This window comes from Pristis pectinata, chromosome 8 (genome assembly GCF_009764475.1).
Source record: "Pristis pectinata isolate sPriPec2 chromosome 8, sPriPec2.1.pri, whole genome shotgun sequence".
Taxonomy (NCBI): Eukaryota; Metazoa; Chordata; class Chondrichthyes; order Rhinopristiformes; family Pristidae; genus Pristis; species Pristis pectinata.
In genome coordinates, this window is record NC_067412.1 from 28,802,472 (window position 1) to 28,825,444 (window position 22,973).

Below are 22,973 nucleotides of genomic sequence, written 5' to 3' on the forward strand. Positions count from 1 at the left end.
ACAGGATTCTGAGGGTGAGATTATATATATTTCTTTTAAACAGCTTGATGCAGTGGAATTACTGACACCTTCCCAACTGGGAGCATTTGCTGGTAAGAACGGATCATTGCTTAATGCTGATGATGTTCGGAAGATCTTCAACAGCATCACTACTGATACTGTTGTCCAGTTCATCGAGGAGTTCAGGACAGCCCAGAGCCAGGTAGGATGCTGCTTCACCTCTCATTAGGCTAGTACCTGTTTGAAAAGTCTTGCCAGTTTTTCACTGAATTGATCAAATGAATACCAAGCATATCAGAAAATATTCAGTAATCTTGATTACATTAAGTTATTCATTGCAGCAGAGAATTATTATTATACTTTTAATAAAATTAAAGATCTTCAGAGTGTGTTCAAATTCTCACTGTAGAGCATGTTGCATTTTCTGCAGCATAAATTTGCTGCAAAATAGGCTGGTCAGATGCATTTATAACAGTTTAAGTGTTAGATTGATGGTGTTGTGTTGGATTCATACTATTTCCCCACTCCACCACACCCCTTCTTGCTCTATATCCCCCTCCTCACCCCACTCCCCAACCATGACCACTCACCCCCGGAAACTTTTTTTCAGAATAATGTGATTTTCACTCCTGGTGTCAGAACAACATTACTGCAAGAAATTCTGAACCGTACGCAGCCAATTTTTTCAACTGCCAATGAAACGGAACTTCAGGTCTGGTTTGGCACAAGGTTGCAAGCGTTACTTCCAGGACTCACAGAAAACATGTTGCCCTTAATCTTTGTCACCGAAAACTGCAAAGGATTTCAAACCATGTAAGTTTTGTTTTGCTAGGAAATGGTAAAATTGAATACTGGGCACCACTGCTTTTTGAAGCAGTGACGAGTATCTGCAGTGAAATGCCTGGAAAACTTTGGTCTTTTCCTTATATTGCCTGATATTTATCGCTCGCTGTTTGTCAGTTGGTGTCGAATCTTGAAACAAGTGGATCCTGTCCTGGTTTATGCATCACAATGTTTTGCACTCAGTCGGAAAGAGCTTTGGATCAAGGTGAACCACTTATTCTCAGCTGGATCAATAGATCTGAGTCTCTTGACAGCAAACTTAGCCTTAAAGCCCAGGCCTCATTGCTGGATTATCCATGCAATAAAGCTAATGAACAGAACATCCTCTGGTACCTGAGGACCTCCAAGTAAAAATTCCCTAATCATTGTTCCCGTTGCATGAACCCCCATCCAGAAGTGGAAATCTGTGAAATGTGAACATTGCTGTCCATTACGGTGATCTGTATATCCAAGTAATTTATTTTTTCTTTGTAGAATTTTAGAGCTGAACCCAATCAAAGAACAGCTGAATAGAAGTGTTCAAGCAGCTGTATATAGAGCAATATTGGCTTACACGAAAGGTATGAACGTTGTTCGACTTCATGGTAATTAGACCTCACATGCCTTTTCCAACTTTCAACTCTCTAATAATGCTTTCAGTTGGTAGTCTTGTGCAATAATTTTGATCATATTGGTTTATTCTTCCTTGGCCTCTTCTGGAGAAGTAGGTTAAATTCCATCACACAGGCTGCATTTTCAAGGGAGTCTGCAGCCCCTAAAATTTCAGAAATGATGGGTATGATGCACACTTCCAACTGCAAGTTTATCATCCACCATATTAAGTTAACAAGACACTAGGCTTATCCACAGCTGAACTAAGGAATAGGCCTCGTGCAAATACAAATAGGGGAATTGTGACTTTTTTCAGATCTATCTAGCAACAAAATTAAACCTGTTCTAAACATCATATAAAGGTCGGAAGATAATTACATGCCAACAACATCATTCTGATTAGCACTGATCCCTTCTCCTAGCCCCTGATTTTTCTCTATCCACAATCCCCACACCAAAAAGTTAAAATGAGGTCCTGATCAGTCAATCAAGTCCTTGGTCCAAAGTTCAGTTTCCCGATATTTCTTCCAAAGCCCTCAATCTTGAATTAAGGGCATCCCAGCTCCACCCCCACCCCTTGCCACCCCAATCTCATTCCCACCTCCTGAATTTGACACAAGTGCGCTCAATTCACTTGCCTGTGAAACTAACAGTTGACCAAACTTTCACAGGACTGTCTCCATTAACTCTAAATTAATTACACCAAGGTTCTTACATTTCCTTTATGGGATAAACACACATTTCAATCCTCTGCCAGTGGAGGGTGTGGGCTGGTGAGAGCTGCCAAACTTAAATTCATTGCTGTAAATCTCTGGACAAATTTTCAAAACTATTATACTTGCTGCGTACACTGAATTGATGTCTTTGTGTGTTAGTCGTTCTTTGAAAAGTAAACAAAATATTTACTGCTGTTTTTTTTTGTTTCCCAGCAATCCCTCTTCGCTGCTATGAAAATAACAGTTTTAGCCTTTACCTGAAGAGCCAGTTTCAAAATTTCTCCACGTTTCTAACTCTCTCTGATGCTTTATCTTTGGTTCCTTCCAGCCGAATTACTCAGGTAAAATCAGTGGGTATTTCATCATGAAGGATAAGAGAGGGTCAGGGATGGGGTTAATTGGTAAAGTTATGACACTTGACCCTATGAAGTAGCCTCCTTCCAGTTTGAGGACAGGCAAATTAAGCTGTGCTGAAGAGGTGGGTCCATGTTTATGTATAAATGAGCGTCTGGAAGTGCTATTGGATTAAGGGAGTCCAGCTGAAAATTGTCCCCAAAATTTGCTTGAAATCATAATTAGGACCAGTTTCTGCAAAATTTCCATAAAACAATGCAATTGTGCAGCAAATATGACACGATTGTTTATTTTTTTTTCCATAATGAGCATTGCATACTTTTCCCAGTCCTGGTGAGACTTCGCTCCAATTACAAACTCAGAGGTGTGCAGGCAAACAGTGAGAGAGGGAGACAGCAGCTTCCTTCAGATCCAACAGGAGGTGATGAGGGAGACCATAGTGTGTGTCAACACATGGACAGGTGCTGCCAGTCTCCAGCACTCCTGCACTTATCCTGCAGCTCTAATGCAGTCCTGAGCATGATACCGTAGTGCCGAGCAGCTGCACACTTGCTCTGGCCCACACAACACTAACCTCTCCACACAGGGTGATTCTTTGCTGGGGGAGCTTCAGAGGAGGGCAAGTGTTTGCCCCAGGTTCTGGACACAGCAGCAGGGAGAGCAGAGGCTCGTGTCAGGTTCCCAGTAGGCAAGATCCCAGCACAGCAATATACAGCAGCGGGGACAGCAAGGTTCACTCCAATTTCCCAGCATACCAGCAAGTTACGCACAGCTCAAATAAATATATATTTTTGGAAGTACGGTATATCCCTGTGAGTGTTTGGACTGGAGGACCAAGAGTGATATAAGGAATCAGTGCTCTGCAGGGTAGCACTAAGTGGATTACTAGTGTATTCAAGAATGATAACTTGGAGTAATTTTATTAATGTAATTGAAAATGTATTTGATACAAAATATGAGCATTTCTGATGAGTTTCCAGTCCTCTACCTGAGAATAGATGTTTATTAACAACATTTAAAAGGTACTTGGACAGAGGTACATGGATAGGGAAGGTTTAGAGGGATATGGGCCAAACATGGGCAAATGGAACTAACTTAGATGGGAATTTTGGTCAGCATGGACCAGTTCCGCTGAAGGGCCTGTTTCCATGCTCTATGACTCTAACCCAGTTTAAAATCACTGAAAATAAATTTGATAACACAAAACCGAACATCTATTACATCAGTTAATTTCTTAATGTATTCATTTTTGATTTTCAAAACTACAGGCAGTAACAGTGTGTCAGAGAAGTCACAATTTGAAAAGCCTAATGGACTTTTGTAGTATTAAGCTGTAGTATTAAGTAAGGATGTTGCTAGTTCATAGGTGGAGTTTGATTTGGGTGAATTGATTCTTCAAAAGTGATCTATGAAATGATTGAACATAGCCTGTTTTTATTGTAAATTTCTTCTTCCTTTGCACTGGCTGATCCAATTCTGCACTGATTATGCTAATATTGCTGGTGTAAAGGAGCAGAATCTCTATCCAATTAGCTTATTTTTATAAGCAAGGGCACAATATATCCACTTAATTTGGGTTGTTAAATATATTTATTTAATTAGCTTGTCCAAGTTCTTTATGTGACTGCCTCAAAAGATTTTCCCATTTGTGTATTCACAGGTATTAAGAGCCACAGGTCCCAGTGATTTGGCTGATTTGTTGAGCAGGCCAGCGATCATTGATGACAACAACTTACTGACCATGCTGTTGAGGAACTACCAACCCATCCAGAACCTAGCACAATTTGTGGATCTGTTCAACCAAAAGACACTGGATGTGAGCTGCCAATGTTATTTTTATTGTTAGAATTTCTGCCATTTTTCTGAGGACTATCTGGACCTTCTGCCAAATTTATGACAGTGTGGCTAGAAGAACAACTCCACAAAGTTTAGCAGGGCCCATTATAGTTTTTCAGCTAAGATTTTTGAACTACAAATCTTTCAGTTGTCTGAAAGGTAGTGAACAAGTTGCCACTGATTACAACTACATGCTGCATGGTTTATGATTCGGATCTCATAGCATAGTGAGCACAATAGCAAATTAAAACTGCATAGAAATTCAACGGCATAAAGCATGTTTCTACATTGAGCAATTGGAAAAATACTTTTTCCCCCCCAGGGTGAAACACAATAACAACCACTTGTTTCACTTGGATGATTTGACTGGACACTACACGACATGAGTCATCGTCACGACCATTTTCACTTCATGGGCCCATTGAACATTGACATTGGAGCATTTAAGGCAATCTTGGGCCATGTTGACCTTGGAGGGCTCCTGTCATTGGGCACTCCCTGGACAACATATTCTTATTAGCATATCACCAAAGTGGGAGACCTCAAAATAAGTACATTATATCCCATCCTCCCCTTCCTCATTTGTATTGAAACCACACTTTCTCACTTCCCCTCACCCTGACCCCCTGATTTCCTTCTTCCCCTGAAGTTCTGCTAGCATCTTATTCCACCCCCCCTACCCCCATCCCCTCACCCCCTCTGCCATTCACAATCACCCAAACATATTGCCTTCAGTTCCTCAAACATCCACCTGGTCTCTCAACTCCCAACCCTTTCCATGCCAATTTTCTCAGCCCGTCTCTCAAACACTAACTACAAGTGTCCCACTCTTGATCCTAAACCCTCCCACTCCCAAATGCCATCCTCTGATACTCTTGAAATTCACACACAGTGGTAGTTTCTACAACTGGGCCAAAGTCACCTGTTAGCCTATTTCAGCTCTAGAATCTCCTGGCAGACTTTGTCTTCATTTGGTATTGATCAGGAATGATATCCAATTGTGCATCCTTGTGAAGTACAGAAATCGGCTGTAAGATTTGGGAAGAGTGGGAAACAAAGCATGTATTTCTATGACTGCTTCTCCTAGAGCATGTTAATTAGGTTATATTCTAGAAATGTTCACACACTGGAAATTCAACTGTGTAATTTTTTTTCAATTGAAATTTTTTTGGAGTGAAACAATAATAACCATTTCCTGGTTATGTAGTAACATGCTGGAAATTCGACCAGGTACTTTTGGATAAGTTCTCCTTGCATCAGAGTACATGGGATGACATAATTCCTTGGAATATTGCAAAGGAACTTGAACTAAGTTAACTTGGAAGCAACTATTGTTGGTTACTCCCAGGTCATCTAGGTCTTTCCAACAAAGCACTGGACTGTGACCCTTGTCAAATTAGTCCCCTCCTCATCATTTTTATTTCTGGCCACCATTGACCACCACCACTACTGCAACAACCTTCTCCTCTGCACTGCACCAACCTCCACACTATCAGCCCCTTACCAAGGTCTAGATCTCGACTCTCCCTGACCCTCCACTTTCTTAACCATCTGACCCTGTGATATCCTAAGATCTCCAAAGGAGGCATTGACCTCGACCCATTATCCACCCCCCTTCCCCATCCTCGTGTCTTCTCTCCTTGTGGCCCCCAAATTCTTATCCACATTCCAAAGCTCCCCTCTCCCTCATCCTTCATTGACCATCAGCTGCAATTGGCCCTACCAGCCTGACCCAAGGTCTTAATCCTTCTCCCACCAGCACCAACTGAAGCACAGATCCAATCCTTCCTTCCTTTCTTCCCACCATGCTCCAGTAGCCTTGACAAGAGCACATGTCCCAACCAGTCCTGGGCTCCACATATTTTCATCAACAAAAGTGTGCAATATCCATTCAGTTGTGCTCAGGCACAGCTATGTGTAGAAGTGTGAGGAGAGGGAGTGTGAACACCACAACCAAATTGGTCTTTGACACCTATTGCCAATCCAGCACTATATTTTCTAGGCTCCCATGGTTCTATATGTTTTATGCATGGTGGGAAGCAGTAATTAATAATAAAAAAAAATCCCATGGATGGGTCATGGGATCTCACCAGAAGGCTTTAAGACCCATGTCATAGAGGAATACAGCATGGAAACACATCCTTTGGCTCACCGAGTCCACACTGAGCTTAAACCACAGTTAACACTAATCCTATATTAATCCAATTTTTTATTCTGCCACATTTACATCAACTCCCCACAGAATCTACCACTCACCTATACACTGGGGGAAATTTACAGTGGTCAATTAACCTACCAAGAGCACCCAGGGAAATCCACGGGGTCCCGGGCAGAACATGCAAACGCCACATGATAATACCCGAGGTCAGGATCAAACCTGGGTCTCTGGTGCTCTGAAGCAGCAGCCCCATGAGCTGCACCGTTTTGCCACCCAAAGGTGACCTGCCATTCATCAGTTACAAGTTGTAGTACTTGAACTACCCCAAGTACCTCTCCATAATCATAGGTCATTTATAAAATTGTATTGAGCAAGGGACCTTCTCCTTGGAGGTTGTTAACAAAAATTAATTCATCAGGATTTGTTTGGGACAGATATAGTTGCCTCATGACTGTTTCATAATGTTGTAAATCTAAAATAATAACAAATGCTTTTCCTTTTTTCATTTTCAGGATAATCTGACAGATGCTAACCTAGCTGCCATTATAAAGGGTCTTTGGCCTCAGTTTATTATCAGCTTACCTGGTCTCAATGGCACAGAACAGGATGAATGGCTTAACTCTAGGCTAAATCCATATCTGCCTTTCATCACCAATGACCTCCTGGTTTCCAACATCACCCTTGGAGTCGAATGCCTTCCTTACAGGAAAATGTAAATATAACTGCGTCCATTTATAATGTATTCTTCATTTAGCAAATTCTGACTTAATTTCATGTGGTTGAAATGTCAGTTTGATCATTGCATCATCAAAATTACAAACAAATCTGTATTGGAGAGTTGGGCCATTTCTAATTACTCATTAGCTATGAATCCAAGTCATTCTGAAAAATAGTTTGTTCACATAATGTGTTTACAAAGCTTCATGTTGGATGCTTAATGCATAATCCAAGAAATAAGATAAAAATATCAACTACAGGAATAAGTATTACAATTGTTATTGGTTTGATTCAGAATAGCGCAATTACTTTCCACACAACACACACAAAATAATGGAGGAACTCAGCAGGTCAGGTAGCATCTGTGGAGAGAAATAAACAGTTGACACTATTCCTTTCACACACTATTCCTCATGCTATTTTTCACACTATTCCTTTGCAAGGAGCCATTTAGTTAGGAAAACTCTAATCCAAGAAAAAGATAGGTTATGTTTTCAACTTTGGACCAAGTCTATTCCCTGTTTGTCTAAATGGTTGTGCATTGAACTGATCTTGCACAGGAATCTCTAGATCAATCAGATGATAGGATAAAGGAGTTATTGCCTTTTCATGTAAATTAATCTCTATCAAATTATTTATTTCAATATCCAATTTCTTTACTACTGAAGACTGTGTAAGTTGATTGTCACCAAAATTTAGTTACATGATGATTGATAACTAGTTTCTTTGTATCAAGAAAAGTTTTTTTTTGAATGTGATGAATCTGAAATCTGTAAGTAATATTTATGGAGCTATTAGGGCATGTGGACTGAATAATGGGGCAAGATTGGGTTCTGCCAGATCTTCATTTCTTTTTGGGTGAGATCAAATGACACTAGAAAAAGGAGCTGTAACATATTCTCAGCCCCCTTGTGAAAAGGTGCTAGAAGAAACAAGAAAGAAAGGATGTCATGCTCCATTGCACAACTACCCTGCATGTAGAAGTAACAGCATGCTTGGACCAGATCCCAATGGAACTGGTGTCCATAACTAAGTCAAACGGCATTTCCCAAGGACAATTTACCACAGATTGGATCAGCAGTAATTCTGAATTACTGACCATTTCTCATATTCCTGGACATCCTCCTTCAGCATGGCCGAGCTGCCTCATCTTGCAGGATGTGTCATCCTTGTGCTTCTCCTTTCCCCAACCAATTACCCTCAATAAAACCAAAAGTAAGCTGGGGGCCATCCTCATTTCCAAAGGGCTCATTTCTAAAATGGATTTTATTTTGAATTACCATTATTAAAATTATGAAAACTCTTCAACAGCCCCTTGAGATTTTGTGTTTGGTCTAATTTAGATATTAATCCAGGAAAGTTAATCAACTGCAGTGAATGTATCCAAAGACTTCTTATGGACATGTGTAGGAGAAGTAAAAATACAATGTAATATATATTTGAACTTCCCTGAACATTTTTTTATTTTCTGATTATGTTATAGAGATATTTCATGTACATTGCTTATAGTTAAAAACAAACTGTAATTAATAATTCAAATTTATATTACACAGTGTGAAAGCATTGAGTCGTCATTACAGTGACTTTGCCTCTGACAAACAAGTGGAAATCTACCAGGGTATCAGAACTTATCTACAGCAAGGTAATGTGATATTCTTATGGTATTCTACACGTATAATATTGATATAATAGGAACACAGTCAAGCAACTCAGTAAGTTAAGTATATCCGAATAAATTTATCTGACAACGCTAATGCAGATTAGAATTTCTGTGGGATAAGTTATAAAGGTGCATTCAAAGAGAATTAGTTTTATATTGTAAGGTCCAAATATAGTGAAGTTGTTGTGACATTGTTAAGTGAGCAACAAGCAATTACAAATGAATGCTCCCTGCAACTCTCCCTTCTCTTCTACTGGTCTTCACTCTGACTGGAATGAGTAGAGTGATCATTTTTGAGTACGAGGCAGAAAATTTGATCCTAATATGAGCATTTATACACAGGAAACATATTTCTGCTACAAAGAAGTGAATAATATGCATGTGGATCAATTTAAAATGAGTCATTCAATGTGAAGCTTTCAGAATTCCAAGCATTCATGTCATGCTAGTCTAGCTTATGCAGCAAGCACTGTTAGCAGCTGAGTAACCAGAATCACTGTTAATATTTTCTCTGAATTGTATTAAATGCTATACTGACCAGTTCAGTTATTATTTAGTACTTCCTGTGAAAATACACGACATAAGTTTCTGAGCTAGAATCTTTATACCCAGGTTGAGTCATCAAAAATGAGCAGTGGTAGTTTTTGCATAAACTTGTATGAAACACAAAAAATTGTGTCTGAAAAATTGTAACACTCAAAGTTACAATTTGTAAAGTAAATATTAAATCTTTATTATCATTTGTTATTTATCATTCTAACCTTTTGTTCACTTTGTGTGACAGGTCCTGAACCAAAGTGCTATGATGTTACTGATCCAGTCCTGAACTCCACTGCTTGGTTTGCTGAATACTTGGGACTTTTTATGAATCGCGTGTCACCAACAGATCTTCAGTCTTTCGCCAATGACTTAATTGTACGTAACTTTCTGGTTACTCCAAGTACAGAAATAGTTTGAGTTCTCCGAAGAACTGACCTCTTTTCATAAACGTAGCTGATAGTGGCAGCTGGTTTAGTAGTTCAAAGAGATTAAAGTTGGAATATATTTTTGTGAGATCCTACTTAGCAAAACTGTCAACAGAGTTCATGGAAACAGATTGTAAACTTCATTAGAGGGCTGAGATTTAATTGTTATGCAATGTGCTTCTGACTCCCAAAATTTACCTAATATTGAAAAGAATTTTCATGTAAACATTTATTTGACACTGGTCAATAATATTGTAATTTCAGTCAACATGGAAGTAAAATCTCCTTTTTCAACACTTCCAGTGGACTCAGTTCTGGACCTTTTAAGCTGAAGAAATTGGAGCAGTGACTCCATATGTTGAGTCTCAGCCCTCTGTGTTATGACATGCATTTTCAGGGGCATCAATGTTAGTGTCCAGAAAGTTCACACCTAGCTTCAGGTACATTATTAATTGTAAATGATATGGAGTGAAATTACATTGTTTTCCACATCAGAGCTGTCAGTCTCGCCTGCATAAATTCAGGAAAATTAATTCTAATTACCGTGCTTTAATCTCCTTCAAAGTGGAGGCTTCAGAGAAGAGGTTGTTAGGAAACATTTCAGATAACCAGAGTCTTTTCATGAAACTGCCTGGAGACACAGATTGGGCTAGATGTCAACCGGTGATGGCACTAATTTCATGTCTTTAACATTTAAATATATCCATATATTTTTGATCCTGAGTGAATAAATATTGAGTAATTTTACAAAAACAATAGTCAGAAGACTTGCAGCTGATATCCATTACCTGTGCTGCAGGATGGACTTAGAATCCTGCCTTGATTTCTGTCACTGCTCGTAGGCTCAATCCTCTGCCAGGCAGAAAGTCTGCACTGAGGGTAATTCAGAACAAGGTTAATGGCTGAATCTGGAAATACAGATAGTTTCAATTCAAAACAGGACGTTTCCTGTTAATTCTGACAAGTGCTTAGCAGAGGAAGAAATGCCATGTGTAAGGGCTGCTTGATGTATCATATCCTCAGATGTTTGTCAGTTTCGGAAAACTATTGTCAGTTTTCTAGTGTATCGTGTTTGGAGAAATTATGTCTCACTGCCTGGAATTTCATAATGCTGCATTTATAGTGCATTGTAACTCCAGTGTTGTTAACCCAGTTTCCTAAATTATTAAAGGTATTCCTGGACATTAACTTAAATGTTGTATATTTAAACGTTTTGATAACGTGAACTCTGCTGTGCACATGGTAATTAAACCTTCAAATGTAATTTGAGAGAACTCTTAAAATGGGAATTGAAGTTCCAATTGAATTGGCTCTACAAATGACATACTATCTGGTTGGAAATGACAAAATTATTCCATGGAGGGATTTAAAATAATGAAGCAATGGGACAAACCCCCCTCGAAGTGGTTGTCAATTTTTTGGTCACATCATTGAATCTTGTAGCATTGTTTGATTCAGAGACCAGACGTTTCAGAGCAGATTGTTTGTAATTGCTGATAGGTCCAGAATGAGGGGGATATAAATACAAGAATAAATATAAGAGAATTAAGACAAAGACCAAGGGATTTTACATTTTTCACAGTTTGTGGGATGAAACAGAGAACATATCAACGTGAAAAAATGGAGTAAATAAATGATTGAAGGAATGATTGATAAATACAGGCATGCGGATTATGATTATTGGTCTTATCAACACTGGAAGGTTGAAACATAGAACCTTTTGGGATTTTCTGTGATCACTAGTGGCTAATTTATAAATGCAAAATTATCATCAGCCATTTTCAAGCTAAAGGTTATTATTAAAGTCTACTCAACCAGAAATTCAGAGTATTTGTAATTTCTCCTAATCTACTTTATGCAGCTTCAAGACTTTGCAGCAGACCCTGAAAATGTGGCACTCCTAAATCTTTTGACACTACCTGTTGCTGTCTTAAAGCTCTATATTAATTTGCTGGTGACTAATAATCCAAATATTAATATTTCTGGGTATGTATTCAACATATTATTTTTGTAGTGTCATAAAGAAATGAATATATTTTGAAAATATGCATAATCTATATTTTCCAAAAATTACACAAAATGTTCAGCATCTGCAATTAGAAAATTATAAAACTGAATCTAATAGATCGTTAGCCTGATTATTTCATAGCAAAGTACACCCACTGTCCTGCATGATGTATCTCTGTAGGTGGTGGAAGCTTATAAGCCAGTCAGTAATCAGTGTTCTTGGTATATGTTTTAAACCAGTCACTTTAAAGTGCAGGTTCAACTGCAGATTACATTGAGAAGAGTTTGTGCACAGAAAAAGGAATTTAGTTTACATATTCTACCAGGATTTTTAATTGCTTGTGCTCAGTAATCTCTTTCCAAGGAAGCTTTTAAGAACAAGACTTAAACAATTTTAAGTTATTGCAATGTATTATACTTGTTTGGATCCTGATGTCTACTTTTAGAGAGCTGGCGATAAATCTCTAACAATTGGTTTTAGGATTCCAGATTCTCTGATTTGCTTCACTGCTGATACAAATTTACTTCAAACTGTGACTGGAGAACAAGCCTTGATTATTATTGAAAAGGTGAACAAAATCTGTGAGGACAACGTGTCATCCGATGCAATAACTGATGAACAGATTAAGGTAATTAGAAGAAATAAATGTACGAAAGTTAACAAGGAATGAACCCACTTTGATTGTACTGTGCAAGTGCAGCTGTTGCCTGGCAGGAATATGGTCTATCACTTGGAGCTTTCCATGTAAGACTCGCTTTCTGCACAAATGTTTCTGGAGCTGTAGAAGTGATAAAGATTGAGAAAGAGAGAAGTAATTCTGCTCTCAGTGATCATGAAAAATGAATGATATCTGATCAATTACACTTTAAACTCCAGCTTGATTTTAATGGCTTTTGAAGCCATTTTGTAAAGTTCCAATTCAGTCATTGGCATCTTTAAACAGTGCCAAAATTAGTTGAACTAAATCTTGCAAATGAATATTTTGTATACTTCCTAAATTTCTGCACAACAACCATCTATTTTATTTACCGTTTTTCTTTTATTTCTTTCTATTTCTGCAGCTGTCAAGATCATTAGTGAACAAAATTTCAAACTTATCAGTCAGCACTCTGACAAGCTTGCAACAATCAGCTGTGGGGCTCTCAGTGACACAGATTGAAAATACTGATGCTGTCAATGTGGAGAAAGCCCTGCCAAGTCTGAGTACTGTCAAGGGCTGGAACATTGGTCAATCCAAACAAATTGTAAGCAAGTTATCAAGTATTAATTTCCAGGTAAGAGCTGAATAAGCAAGAAGCTAAGTTAATATAATTATTTTTAACACCATGAAATACACTGAGAGTATATAAAAATGAAATTGCCATGAGATATTCTGGGCTTACGAAAGCAATTATAAATATTGAGACAGTCTCAGTCTGCAGTGTACTTTTCTTGTGGAAGTGGGGTTGTTGGATTCTCGAACCATGAAGACAAACGTGATGGGGATTATACCTGCTTAGTAAGATTCAAGTCAGAAATCCATAGGCTAAAAGGGATCATTTGGATTTTATCTATTGGCCTTATGACTGTGTGGCCAATTCACTTCCTTTTGGAAAGTAGCTTGATGCTAGTGTCAGCTTCTGGAGAATAGGGCAGCCCTTGGAAACGAGGCACTGCTAAATAATTTGACATTACCCACTGTTGCCTCAAAGCTCTATATTAATTTACTGGTGACTAATAATCCAACTATTAATATTTTAAGATGTATACTCACAAATTATATTTTTGTACTGTCATAAAGAAATGAATATATTTTGAAAATATGCATGACCTGTATATTTTTGGAAACTTATCGGCACATAGTTATAGGAAAAAAGGTGCCTGTAGAGCTTGATGCTGGGGATTGATGGAGGGTCCAAGGAAGGAAAAGTCTAAAGTGACATTTGGGGCTTTTGAAGGTGGAGTTCTGCATCTTCAAAGTGCCACAAAAGAAACGAAAAACAAACACAGATTCTATTGCTTCCTGATTCACTTTCATTTGTTCGAAAACCTGGGACGAGTTCCCTTTCATTTTCAAGTTAAAATTAATGTTGGAGCTTGTTCTGATGCTTGGAATTTATTTTCTCTTTTTCCTTTCATTAGTTTAATAATAAGGACAATCTGGTCAGGCTCGGAACCTTGGTGGCTGGTATTTCGGTTAATGTATTGCAACGTATTGAATCCACCGTGCTCGTCAACGTGACCTCCGACATTACATTCATCAGAAATATTCAAGAGGCACCACAACCTGCTCAGCAGTTTATCACTCTGAAAGTAAGTGTTCTGGAATACCTACCAATAGTTTCAGAAAAGTAAAGTTAAATCTCAATTCAACTTTATTTTAGCCTCATCTCAAATGGTTTGACATAATCTCCAATTGTTGCTTATAAAATATGTTGTCCTCTTAAGCTGCTTTTCATTCTAACACCAGGTTTTGCAGACTGAAGATAGCCGCATAAGAGCTGTGAAGAAGATTCCAAGTGCTTTAGTTAAAGAGATTCCACCCACATTTCTTACCACGGATCTCAACCTTCAAGATGTCAATGATAAACAGTGGGTGCCCAGTCAGGTGGGTGATTGTGTTCTTCAGTTGTGAAGCTCTTTAATTGTAAAGAAGATGATAGAAAGGATTTGAGTGTAATGGCGATGTGCATTGCTACCCTTGCTGGTCTATGGAGGCATTCCTCTGACAAATATGACTTGCATTTATATAGTGCATGTCACAAGCTCGTTGCATCCCAGCAATGACGTACACAATGAAGTGCAGTTACCATTGTAATGTAGGAAATGTGGCACACAGTGTGCAAGTGATATGATAATTAGCAGATAATTTTTTTTTAAAGCTTTGATGAAGGCATATATATTGGTTCGAACTGCTTTGGAGTAACACATACAAAATGCTGGAGGAACTCAGCAGGTCAGGCAGCATCTATGGAGAGAAATAAACAGTCGATGTTTTGGGTCGAGACCCTTCATCAGGACTGGAAAGGAAGAGGGCAGAAGCCAGAATAAAAAGGGAGGGGGAGGAGCACGAGCTGGCAGGTGATAGGTGAGTCCAGGTGAGAGGGGGAAGTTAGGTGGGTGGGGGAGGAGGGGATGGAAAGGAATGATGTGAGAAGCTAGGAGGTGATAGGTGGAAGAAGCAAAGGGCTAGAGAAGAAGGAATCCGATAGGAGAGGAATAAAGGGAAGGAGGTGGGGAACCAGAGGGAGGTGATGGGCAGGTTGTGAGGGTGGAGGGGAAAGAGAAGCCACAGGAATGAGGGAAAACAAAGCGGGGAAGGGGAAAACAGAGGAGAGTTATTTGAAATAAAGTTAAACGCTGCTTTGGACCGTCAACTTTGATTTTCAAACTTCAGTCTCTGGAGTGGAGACTCTTCAATTTCTGGACCTAAGTCCAAAATTAGATGGCACAGTGGCACAGATAGTAGAGCTGCTGCCTCATAACTTCAGTGATCCAGGTTCAATCCTGACCACTGGTGCTCACTGTGTGGAAATTTGCACGTTCTACCTGTGACAGCATGGGTTTCCTCTGGGTGCTCTGGTTTTCTTTGTCGTCCCAAAGTTGTGCAGGTTGGTAGATTAATTGGCGCCTGCAAATTGCCACCAATGTGTAGGTGAGTACTAGAATTGGTAGGAGTCGATGGCAATATGGGGAGGTTGGCTGCAGGGAAAGTTAGTGGAGGAATGGGATTGATAGGATTGCTCTGAGAGCCAGCATAGATTTGATGGACTGAATGGCCTCCTTCTCTGTCGTTTGGAAATGTGAATGCACAAACTTCCATCTGAGGGGTTTGTTTGCAATCAATTGAACTGTGAAATAGTATTATGAGATTAGGAAAAGTTTCAACTTCAAAAAAAGGAAATTAGTATGCACTTTGAAACACACGCTGCCTTTCCAAAGCCCTCCTCATAACAATTAAGTACTTGAGTAAGTTTTTTTTATGGTACTGGAGTTAGAGAACATCCATTGACTAGTGTAAGGGATTTCCCTGGTGAATCTAAATCTCTGTTCCTTGGCTGATGAAGGAACTGAGATGGACAACAGCCCCTGGAAGGCATTCCTGGGAAACAGTTAAGAGATCACGTGCTTGTTTTGCAGGACTCAGTGCCAATGAAGATTCAGTTTCAGAGAAGTAGATTAGAAGGTGGCAATATACTTACACTTCTTACTTCAACAAATTGTAATGTAATTGTAATTAGGAGGTCCTAATACATGCTTACGCTGGGAGGGAACAAACCCTTCCTTGGCAATTGTCTTACAGCTAACTATCATTTTTGGCTTGAAGAAATCGTGGAGATTTAGATAGTTAGAATTTGACACATCTGAGGACAAAGGGATAGGGCTAAGTCAGTCATTATTGACGGGCACCAATTATCAGTACTTCCAAAAACCAGCAGATCTTTAACCAATGTTTGTAATGATTAGTGGTTTACCAGCTAGTCTTCTTGACTATACAAGAACCAGGAGGGTAAATCAGTCCTTGAAGGTCTTTCTCCCTCATTTTTATATAAAAAGCATACTAATGCTCTCAGATGGACTACACCAGGTGTTCCAATGCTCTGTGCCAATGAGCTATGTTGTTTTAAGTGGTTCATTGAGGAGTTCCTAATATTTGGCATTCCCAAACTGCATCAAAGCTCTGGACTTGAAGAGCAGGTGCATGAGAAATGAGCATGAATGCAGGATGCTAAGTTTAACCAACCAAGGATGAGTGGCCCAGTATAAGAAGCCATGGAGTGAGAAACCAAGTTTAAAGAGGATGAGAATGCATGAGTTTAGAGAACAAGGTGTCAAATTTATAGATGGGCACTCTAGGGATGGTAAAAGGGCAAAAAAAGGTAGAGGGGCAATCTCCTGGAAAGTAAACAATGTTTTTGATTTCAAAATAGGCCAGGCGTTTATAAAGAATTAAATTCAAAGAATCATTTTCTGGCTTAAATATGGTTAACATGGGAAAATAAGGTAATAAAATGATAAAGTTCATTCAAATGAGGTGCTGTTTATCCAATAAAGCATTAGAAAAGGAACACGGGTTTCTCAGGTTATTGAAAAGACCAATTGTTTGCAATTCCTTTGGTTTACAGGCAATATGTGTCCCTGTGTGTGTAGGAATTACCTCCAGCTGATCAAACTGAAATCTGTGACTTTCAAGTTTGAAGGCAGCTGGAGCCAACAGCAGAGCCATAAGGAAAATTGAGGGTTTCCTGCATATTATGTTCCAGAGATTGATCACCTGGCAGCTAGGGAAGAGTTCAGGAGAACAAGTAGGTGATCATCCACAAGGGCAGGAAAAGGCAGGAAGTGCCGGAAACTTGAGGATTTCTGCCACTCTCAGGCATGTGCTCAGCATTAGAGGTGGATGGGGATGGTGACTCCTTGAAAGAGTGCACTCCAGAGTGTGGCACCATGAGGCAAAGAACTGGACAGGGGGAAGGAGCAAAGCATAGAAGTGCTGTAGTTGTAGGGATTTCCATAGCCGGAGACAGGCAGCAGTTTCTATAATCATCAGCATGTCAAGGTGTGTTGCCTTCCTGGTGCCAGGGTAAAGGACGTCATGGAGGGGGTGTGGAGTACTCTGAGGATGAGGAGGCAGAAGGATCAGGCATGGTAGTGTAGCAGTTAGCACCAGGAACCCAAGTTCAATTCTGACCACTGTCTATAAGGAGCTTATACGTTCTCCCCATGTCTGTGTGGGTTTCCTCTGGGTGCTCCGGTTTCCTCCCACATTCCAAAGACGTACGGGTTAGGAAGTTGTGGGCGTGCTATGTTGGTGCTGGAAGCGTGGCAACACTTGCAGGCTGCCCCCAGAACACTCTATGCAAAAAATGCATTTCACTGTGTGTTTCGATGTACATGTGACTAATAAAGAGATCTTATCTTATGTCGGGAATAGTGACGCAGGGAGGGCAGGGATTTCGTTCATGTGGCCAGATATATGGGTGATAATGTAAACATGGCTCAAATAGGAACAGGACTGGGAATTTAATATTTCTGAAACAGGGCTTAGAAATTCTTTCACACAAGTCTTGGGGGAAAGTTAGTGCTGTGTAATTGAAAATCCACTTAACCAGAAGTAGAGCAAAAGTGCAGATGTTTCATGATCTCTTTGACCCCTGGCTGTTATTGGTGAGATTTGCATTAGCTTTAACAACTTCTTTTCTGGTATAAAACCCTTACTCCTCAGTGGCAACCTCACCTCTTCCTGCTGAGCTTTCCCTAACTTGCAGAAAACACTTGCTGATCACCCACTTGACATAACATCAAGACCTCCATTGAGCTGAGCTGCCAAACAATTAGACTTTTCCCCTTTTGATAAATGGCGCTGGGTATGATCACGGCTGTATTCCCTAGACTTGCAGTTTTGAAGGCAGGTAGTTAGGGTGTAGGGGCAGCACAAATAGAATTATGTGTGTGTAGGTATAAAAATGGTGTGTATGGATTATCCTTCTTGCACACATTTGGTGTGGCAAGATAAACCAATATCGCCTCCTTCATGTGTTGTATAATTCAATTTGTTGTCTGGAATTATCTTGGAAGTCTGGGGAAAAAAGCAATGTTCTTGTCCACCTGAATGATTGCCTCCTTTGAGCTGTCTTCACCATCTCTTCCATCCATTTCTTTGGTGCCTTTTGAGGAACCCGGAAATTGCTTTGCCTTTGTACTGTTTATTCATGTCTCAGCCTCTACTCGCACATTTCTTCCATCAAAATCCTCTTACCCCCACATACCTCATAGTTTCTTCTGAGTGATCTTTAACACACTTCTCTATGAAACCACAAACTGAAAGACTTGTCAGGGGAGTCTACCACTAGCCCCCATGAGCAATCAAGGAGCTGAGGGAGGGGGCAGTAGTGGAAAGAGGTTGGTGGCAGAAAAATGGGTTGCATGCCTGACTTTCACTTCCTCACTTGCTCCCTCATCCCCTCCCTGCCTCAGCAGCTGTTGGCTCCAGCATTTAGAAATAGAGTGGCAAGCAACAGTTCCAGCAGGAATGGGAAGGGAGTGTTGTAAATTCAAGTTCAGTCTCACTCCTAAATTTCTTTCAATTTTTCATTGCTTACTATAGAACCAGGTTTATAACTGATAACAGATTTAGCCCAACGACATGATAGTTTTATTTCAACTGTTTATTATGACTTACTCTTTTTTTCTAAAAGTAGTCAATCCTGTATATTAATGTTTTATTATTTTCTTCTACATAGGCTGCCGTATTCTTTGGAAATATCGTGGGTAAAAATAGAAACTTTGAAATGTAAGTAATTTTTATCTGATGTCCATCTAGATACAATGTATTTTTAAATTATATTTGCCTGATTCATCATTGTTCATGTACTTATTTTTGTTCCTATAAAGAGCTGCATTTCATATAAAGCAAGATATTTCCTTAAAAAATTATAAGTACTTACTAAATCTAGAAATAAAAACAGAAATTGCTGTCAATACTTAGCAGATGAGGCAGCATCTGTGGAGTGAGAAACAGAATTAACATTTCAGGTCAATCTCAGAATTACTAAAAGTCTTATTAGTTCTGAAATGATCTATTGAAGAGTTGGCATTGTTGCTATGGGTCAGTGCCTTTGTAATTTGCTGCTCAGTCTTGCTGTGAATAAAAAGTTGTCAAAAAGCTATTTTACTGTTATCTTAAGGATTAGTTCTAATTTCACCTTGGTAAAGTTGGAACATTAAGTGTAAATAGAAATCCATTTTACAATTTAACCTCAATGAATAGCTTCTACAACTCGGGTGAATTGGAAAAGACATCTGGAAAGAAATAAAAATGGTGTGCTATTTATATTTACAGAGTGTCAAGTAGGAAGAAGAATCTTAGGAAGCTTCTAGAAAGCAATACAAGGATGTACAAAGTAGAAGCAGGAATAAGCAACTTGGCCCCTTGTGCCTGCTCTATCATTCAGCTGATCTTACAGCCGACCTATTAGTTGAGTGGCACTTTCCTGCACAAATTCCATAGCCTTTAATTTCCTTAATGTACAAAGCTTTATTGATCTTGCATTCAATATACTCAGTGACTGAGCCTCCACAGCCCTCTAGGGTCAAGAATTCTAAAGGTTCACTATCCTCTGAACTTTCTTCTCATCTCTGTCCTGAATTTATGACTCCTTATTTTTTGCCTGTGACTCCTGGTTCTAGACATCCCATCCAGGGGAAACATCTAGCCTCTATTTACCCTCTCAAGCCCCATAAGAATTTTGTACATTTCTAAGAGATCATCTCTCATTCTTCTACACTCAGGTGAATACAAGTCTATCTGCTTCATCTCTCCCCATGTGCCATATCTGTTTTCTCTCACAAATCTATCAACTCCATTCTCCTGCTGCTTACATTCACTGAGGAGTAACTTACAGTGTCCAGTTAACTCCCAGCACATCTTTGGGATGTGGAGAAAGCAGAGTACCAGGGGACACCGACACAGTTACAGGGAGAACTTGCAAACTCGCAAACACAAACATAATCCAAAGTCGAGATTGAACCTGGGTTGCTGGAGCTGTGAGCCACCCTGCCAGCCTGTGAACCTTTGCTATACATCCTCTAACACAAGCATATCCTTTACATAGAGAGACCAAACCTGTATGTAGTATTTCCAGGTGTGGTTTCACCAGGGTCCAGAATAATTGGAACAAGAGATTTCTGCTTCTTCAACAAAATCCTTCTGTGATTTAAAAAGCCAACATGCTTGCTAATTCCATATGTTAACTTCCAGTGACTCATGTACAAGGACACTTGGGTCCCTCTGAACATTTGTGCCTTTTAACTGCTTACCATTTAAAAATACTTTCCCCTTCTACCAAAGTGGATGACCTCATATTCTTCCACATTTATTCCATCTTCCATCGTCTTGCCTATAGAATTAACCTGCCTATATTCCCCTGAGCCTGATTGCATCCTCCTTTCGAGCCACACTGCCAACCAGCTTTGTGTCATCAGCAAGCTTGGATATGTGACACTTGATTCCCCTCATCCAAATCACTGCTCTAGATCTGAACATCTAGGGCCCCAGCACCAATCCCCACACCCCACAAGTTACAGTCCCCTGGCCAGAAAATGACCTGTTTATTCCTACACTTTTTTTTTCTGTCCATTTGACCAGTCCACAATAGTATATTATCTTCAGCATCATGAATTTTTGTATAACAATCTCATGTGTGGCACCTTAAAGCCTTCTGGAAGTCCAAATGCACCACATCAATTGGTTCACCCTAACCTATTCTGCTCATTGCAAACTGAAAAACTCCAGCAAGTTTGTCAAACATGATTTCCTTTTCATAAGTCCATGTTGATTCTGCCCAACCCTATTAGTATTTCCTTAAGTGTCCAGTTACCACTTGCTTAGGAATAGATTTCAGTATTTTCCTTATTAATGATGTCAGGCTAACTGGTCCATTGTTACTACGACATAGCAAGAGGACATTTGGCCCCTTGAGTTGCTGCTGGCTCCTAGCAGAGCATTCCCATTCACCTTGTTGTTTCCTTGTAACCTGCCCTCTGGTCTACAGTTGTCTATTTTCTTTCTCCCTCCTTAAATAGAAGGATTCTACTTGCTCCCTTTCAATCTGAGGGAAATGTTCTAAAATCTGGGGAATTTTGAAGGATGTCAACCAGTGCATGCACTCTCCATTCCACTTTTTTCTGAACCTGGGAATTTATCAGCTTTCGATTCCATTAATTTCCCCAGTTTGAATTTTTCTTTGTAATATGCTTGAGTTCCTCATTCCCTCTAGATCAACATTTTCTACTATTTCTGTAAGGGAGCCACATTAGCTTTTCTTTTCATCTGACGTAACCATAGAGACTTTTATTAGAGTTTGTTTTGTTTTTTCCTAGACCACTCTGGCATTCTACTTTCTCTTTTCTTATCTACATCTTGGTCTTCCTGTGTTGAATCCTGAAACCTTCCCAGTCCTCAGGCTTGCTGCTCTTTTGGCAACATTGCAGACCTTTTCCTATCATCTTCAACTCTAGCAGCCAATCCAGAGACACTTTTCCTATTGAGTTTTTATTTGTGCTTTAAGGTGATATATTTAGCTTGTAAACCGTGTATTAATTCTTTAAATGTAAGTCATTGCTTGTTTACCCTTTAATGTAGTTTCCCACATCTGCCATAGCCAGCTCATGCCTTCAGTCATACAGCATTGAAAAAGGTCCTTTGACGCAGTGAGTCTGCGTTAACCTTTGAGCACTCATTGACACTAATCCTATACTGTTCCCATTTTATTCACCCCACTTCCCCATCAAATTCCCCCACATTCTACCACTCTCCTACATATTAGGGGCAATTTACAGTGGTTAGTTAATCTTAACAACCTGTGTTTCTTCGGGATGTGGGAGGAAACAAACTGACTAGATGGTTGCAATACAGGAATACCTATTGTGAACCAAAGCCGCGTGGAAGGAAGTGAACAATTCATGTGTAAATTAATGATACTGTTGCTTGTTTCAGATTCTCATCCTCTATCTTGCAAGGCTTCAGTTGTGGTGCAGTAGTATCTCTGAATGACTCCACATTTCTTCAGCTTGTTCAAGCAGTGAAGCAAAAAAGAGCTGTGCTTGATGAAAGTCAGGTGAGGCCATTCAGAAGTATCTCATTCTAGAAAAGTTTGATTAGTTTGTTGTAAATGCATGGAACATATTTCTTTAAAGTTCTGAATAGGTTTCTTTCAGGTTGTGGATTCTGTAGGGTTGTCGATTAAACTGGGTGGCAGTGCCTTATTCCGATATTAACCATCATTGAAACAATGCTGCAGTCTTTGTTTCATGAATTGAAATTGAAATTCCACTTAATTCCTTCTAGAATCACGGCTAAAGATCAGCACAGTCCTAAGGAAAATAGCAGAGCCGGGTCTCTGCTATTCCTATTGAATTTGTATTAAGCAGAGTCTCCATCCATTTCATACATGACAGAGTCACAACCGTCAGTGGGTACTTCTGGAACACAGAACATTGAGCGATCCAGCACAGAAACAGGCCTTTCAGCCTATGATGTTGTGCCGAACTAATTAAGCTAATGATGCCAAATCATGCTAATCCCTTCTGCCTGTTTGTCCTTATAGCACCTGTCCTCTAATCCAGGCAGCATCTGGTAAACCTC

General features: G+C 39.6%; 1 protein-coding gene across 1 annotated transcript in view; it reads left to right on the top strand.

Annotated features, from left to right (window-relative positions):
* LOC127573574 (uncharacterized) overlaps positions 1-22,973 on the top strand; it is a 245,881-nt gene that overhangs the window by 154,029 nt on the left and 68,879 nt on the right. Inside the window, exons 100-114 of the mRNA XM_052021930.1 lie at positions 44-202; positions 611-813; positions 1,318-1,403; positions 2,364-2,491; positions 4,165-4,320; positions 7,011-7,210; positions 8,769-8,857; positions 9,660-9,790; positions 11,702-11,826; positions 12,329-12,476; positions 12,910-13,122; positions 13,970-14,140; positions 14,298-14,435; positions 19,072-19,121; positions 22,326-22,446. Coding sequence (XP_051877890.1) covers positions 44-202; positions 611-813; positions 1,318-1,403; positions 2,364-2,491; positions 4,165-4,320; positions 7,011-7,210; positions 8,769-8,857; positions 9,660-9,790; positions 11,702-11,826; positions 12,329-12,476; positions 12,910-13,122; positions 13,970-14,140; positions 14,298-14,435; positions 19,072-19,121; positions 22,326-22,446 — 2,118 coding nt within the window. The remainder of the gene's footprint in view (positions 1-43; positions 203-610; positions 814-1,317; positions 1,404-2,363; positions 2,492-4,164; positions 4,321-7,010; positions 7,211-8,768; positions 8,858-9,659; positions 9,791-11,701; positions 11,827-12,328; positions 12,477-12,909; positions 13,123-13,969; positions 14,141-14,297; positions 14,436-19,071; positions 19,122-22,325; positions 22,447-22,973) is intronic.